Source organism: Arachis ipaensis, chromosome B07, assembly GCF_000816755.2.
Source record: "Arachis ipaensis cultivar K30076 chromosome B07, Araip1.1, whole genome shotgun sequence".
NCBI lineage: Eukaryota > Viridiplantae > Streptophyta > Magnoliopsida > Fabales > Fabaceae > Arachis > Arachis ipaensis.
Window position 1 is genome coordinate 116,210,845 of NC_029791.2, and position 4,020 is coordinate 116,214,864.

The window sequence follows — 4,020 nt, forward strand, 5'->3', positions numbered from 1 at the left end:
TAACTTACTAAAAAAGGCAAAAACATAATATTTAATAAATTTTAAATATTTTATATTTACTTTATACATTTTATGTTTTACTTATAAAAGTAAGTTAGGCAATTTAGATACCATAATAAAAGACACTATAGAACCCACCATATATATATATATATTGTTGTAATCAATTTTCTTTTTCTCTTCATATATATAAATTAGGAACAACAACAAATAATATATTATGAAGAATAGACACTTTGCTGAATTGATGTGTTCGCGTGTCGGATATATTTTAGGTACGATATTTATTTGACACTTGTCAAACACACGTGTCTTTTATATAATAACTACGTCTTAACAAAAAATAAAACATACTTCTCCAAATATTCTTAACCTATATTCCTTAAATGAGTTTCTTGAAATGGAAAAGTCTAGGGGCCAGCAACTTTGTTAAATTCTGACCAGCATGTAACCAGCAAAAAAGGTGAGCCATTGGATAAATTCTCACACCAATCTCACACCATTAAAACCATCATTGATGGCTATTTGATGGCTAAAATCACAAAAGTTGCTGGCCCCTAGCATTCCTCTTCTTGAAATATCATATATTATTATTTATTCAGATAAAAAATTATTTTAAATACTTTATACAATTAAAAAAGACATTAAAAATATTTAATAATATTAAATTGTATTTAATATAATAAATATAAAAAAAATTATAATTTTTTTAAAAAATAGTTTATATTTTTTAGACATACTTCCTGTTTACGTATTGCTGGTTCACTATTATAGCCTCTGTTTCACAGTATAAATAGATGCCTAGTGGTACATTTGTTTCTCACAAACGAGGAAGAAAATGGCACTGCAAGCAACGCTGATGTTCACGCTCAAGAGGGTATCACTTGCATGCAACAATAATGATTCCCATCACAGACAGTCCAAAATATCCAAACTCTGTTCTCCACCACATGCAATCTCACTAAGACAGGCATATGCACCTACACTACTTCCAAATGCACCTTCTTCAACCCCCAAAACCCCTAAGACGACACACTCAATGGCACCAGAGAAGATTGAAGTTTTCAAGTCACTTGAGGGTTGGGCTTCACAGTGCATCTTGCCTCTTGTCAAGCCCGTCGACCAAAGCTGGCAGCCCCATGATTTGTTACCAGACTCGTCCCTTCCGGTGGACGACTTCAATAATCAGGTGTGATGACAAATAATTCTTATTTATGGTCTTTATTTACTGATTATTATATTGGTTAAATTAAAGTAATTAATTGGCTAGTAATTTTAGTGTACCAATTTGCAATAACATTTTTGATTATTTGATTCACGTAAATATGTCAGGTGAGGGCCCTAAGAGAGCGGACTGCTGAGCTTCCAGAAGATTATTTAGTAGTTTTGGTGGGTGACATGATCACTGAGGATGCTTTGCCCACCTATCAAACATGGATCAACCAACTCGATGGCGTTGGGGACAAGACGGGCTCGTGCACAAGCCCATGGGCAGTGTGGTCTCGGGCTTGGACCGCGGAGGAGAACAGGCATGGAGACTTGCTCAAAACCTATCTGTACCTTTCGGGTCGAGTTGATATGCTTATGATTGAGAGGACCATCCATCACTTGATTGCGGCTGGCATGGTGAGTCATACATACATGCATATATTTGTTTGGTTTTTCACCGTGTATCTAATTCGATGATTAATTTATTGCACTTTCATTTAAAGATTTATTTCACTAACCTACTGTATTCATAAAACAAAATTTAAATTTCCAACCTTTATTTATTTAAACTATGTGAGCTGACCACTGCCAACCGAAGTTGGTTTAAATGCATATATAATATCTCGAGTAAATAGCCAAAATCGTCTAAGATACTCCGATCTTCATTTTGGTCTTCGAAAAATAAAGTTAATCAAAATCGTCTCCGAAAGATATATAATTAGTTACGTTAGTCCTTCCGTCAGTTGGATGATGACGTGGAGGGTTAATACCACATGTCACAAGATGATTGGTTGACATGTTAGGTCAGTGACACGTGGCATGCCACGTGTTAGATCAGTGCCACGTGCCATGTCACGTGGCACTTGATATGTAAAAGGGTTCTTTATAATCAAAATAGTCCTTGAAAGTTCAGACGTAAGTCATTTTCATCCCTAAAATTTTAAAAATTAATCAAATTAGTCCTTATATAATTTTTTTTTATTTTTTCTTGATAATATTAAATTTAAAATATTTTTTGATACTACTAATTTTAATATAAATGTAATTGACAATCAAAAAATTAGTAATTGTATTTTCTTCTTAAAAATTTTTTCAATAAAATTATCTCTCTCCTTTAATTCTTATCAAAATCTCTCTTATTCTTTTCTATTCTAAAACTTTTTTCTTACATGATTACATTTTGCTGGAATATATAAATATATACTCAAAATTGAAATGTATGCATTTGTTAACCTAAACAAAGTTATATACTCAAAATCAAAATTTATGTATGTTAACCTAAACAAAGTTAATAAAAATTTATACATCTTTTTTTTTTCATTACGGTATTACTTTCATTTAGGTTAACATACATAAATTTTGATATTCCAGCAAAATGTAATAATGTAAGAAAAAGGCTTTAGAATAGAAAAAAATAAGAGAGATTTTGACAAGAATTAAAGGAGGGAGATAATTTTATTGAAAAAAATTTTAAGAAGAAAATACAATTACTAATTTTTTGATTATCAATTACATTTCTATTAAAATTAGTAGTATAAAAAAATATTTTAAATTTAATATTATCAAGAAAAAAAAATATATAAGGACTAATTTGATTAATTTTTAAAATTTTAGGGATGAAAATGACTTACGTCTGAACTTTCAAGGACTATTTTGATTATAAATAACTTTTTTACATATCAAGTGCCACGTGTCATTGATCTGACAGTGGCATGCTACGTGTCACTGACCTGACACGTGGCATGCCAGGTGTCACTGAGCTGACACGTCAACCAATCATCTTGTGACACGTGACATTAGCTCTCCACGTCATCATATGCCACGTGGCATTTATCGTGACACGTCATTATCCAACTGACGGAAGGACTAACGTGACTAATCGTGTATCTTTCGGAGACGATTTTGATTAACTTTATCTTTCGAGGACTAAAATGAAGATCGATGTATCTTTCAGGAACGATTTTGACTATTTAGTCATAATATCTCCTTTCAACTATTTTCTGCCCGATATAAATATATTGAAACTGTGTTGTTTACTTGTTTATATTTATGGATAATTTTCTGCCCGATATAAATATATTGTTGTTTATATTTATGGGTAGGTGTTTGCTATGGTATCTAAAAAGTATTGCCTAATTATTAAAATAGGTAAGATAATTAATTTTAAATTTAAAAGTATAAAAATTAAAAAATTTTAAATATTTTAAAGTTATTATAAAAAGTAATTTAGGCAAAAGTTAGGCATCAAACAAAAGGCACCATAGAATTAGCCTTTTAGGTAATGCTAGATAACTGATAATTTTTTGAATAACATGAACAATCACTAATCAAATAAAAATATATTACACCTCTTAATTATTCATCTAAATCTTAATATTAGAATAACTATCCATATACCTAGTAAAATAAATATTTGATATATTTATTATTCACATTATTTAATATTTTCATTGTCTATATTTTTCCTATATTTATTTTTGTCTCATGTTATTAAATCAACAAACATCTAGACATCAGCAATGTAGAGCAAAACCTATTATTGATGCGAATCACACGTGTCAAAACAGTACGAACTCTATATATATCTATCATCATTTAAATATTTTTGTGGCAAGAATATTGAATATGTATCTTTTGCGGTTTGAGACCCAAATTTTCATCATCCCTATTTCAGTTAGCTTATTCCATGATAAATCAATTTCATTGTCATTTAAAAAGAAAAAGAAATTGACTTAATTCAGGGTTAATTTAGTAAAGTTTTTTATTTTTAAAATTTTTTTATTAAAATTAATTTTGGAAAAATAACTTTCT

General features: G+C 29.9%; 1 protein-coding gene across 1 annotated transcript in view; it reads left to right on the forward strand.

Moving 5' to 3' along the window:
• Positions 817–4,020, forward strand: part of LOC107608312 (stearoyl-[acyl-carrier-protein] 9-desaturase 6, chloroplastic-like) — a 5,338-nt gene continuing 2,134 nt past the window's right edge. Inside the window, exons 1-2 of the mRNA XM_016310142.2 lie at positions 817–1,189; positions 1,333–1,626. Of these exons, the coding sequence (XP_016165628.1) occupies positions 839–1,189; positions 1,333–1,626 (645 nt within the window). The 5' untranslated portion in view covers positions 817–838. The remainder of the gene's footprint in view (positions 1,190–1,332; positions 1,627–4,020) is intronic.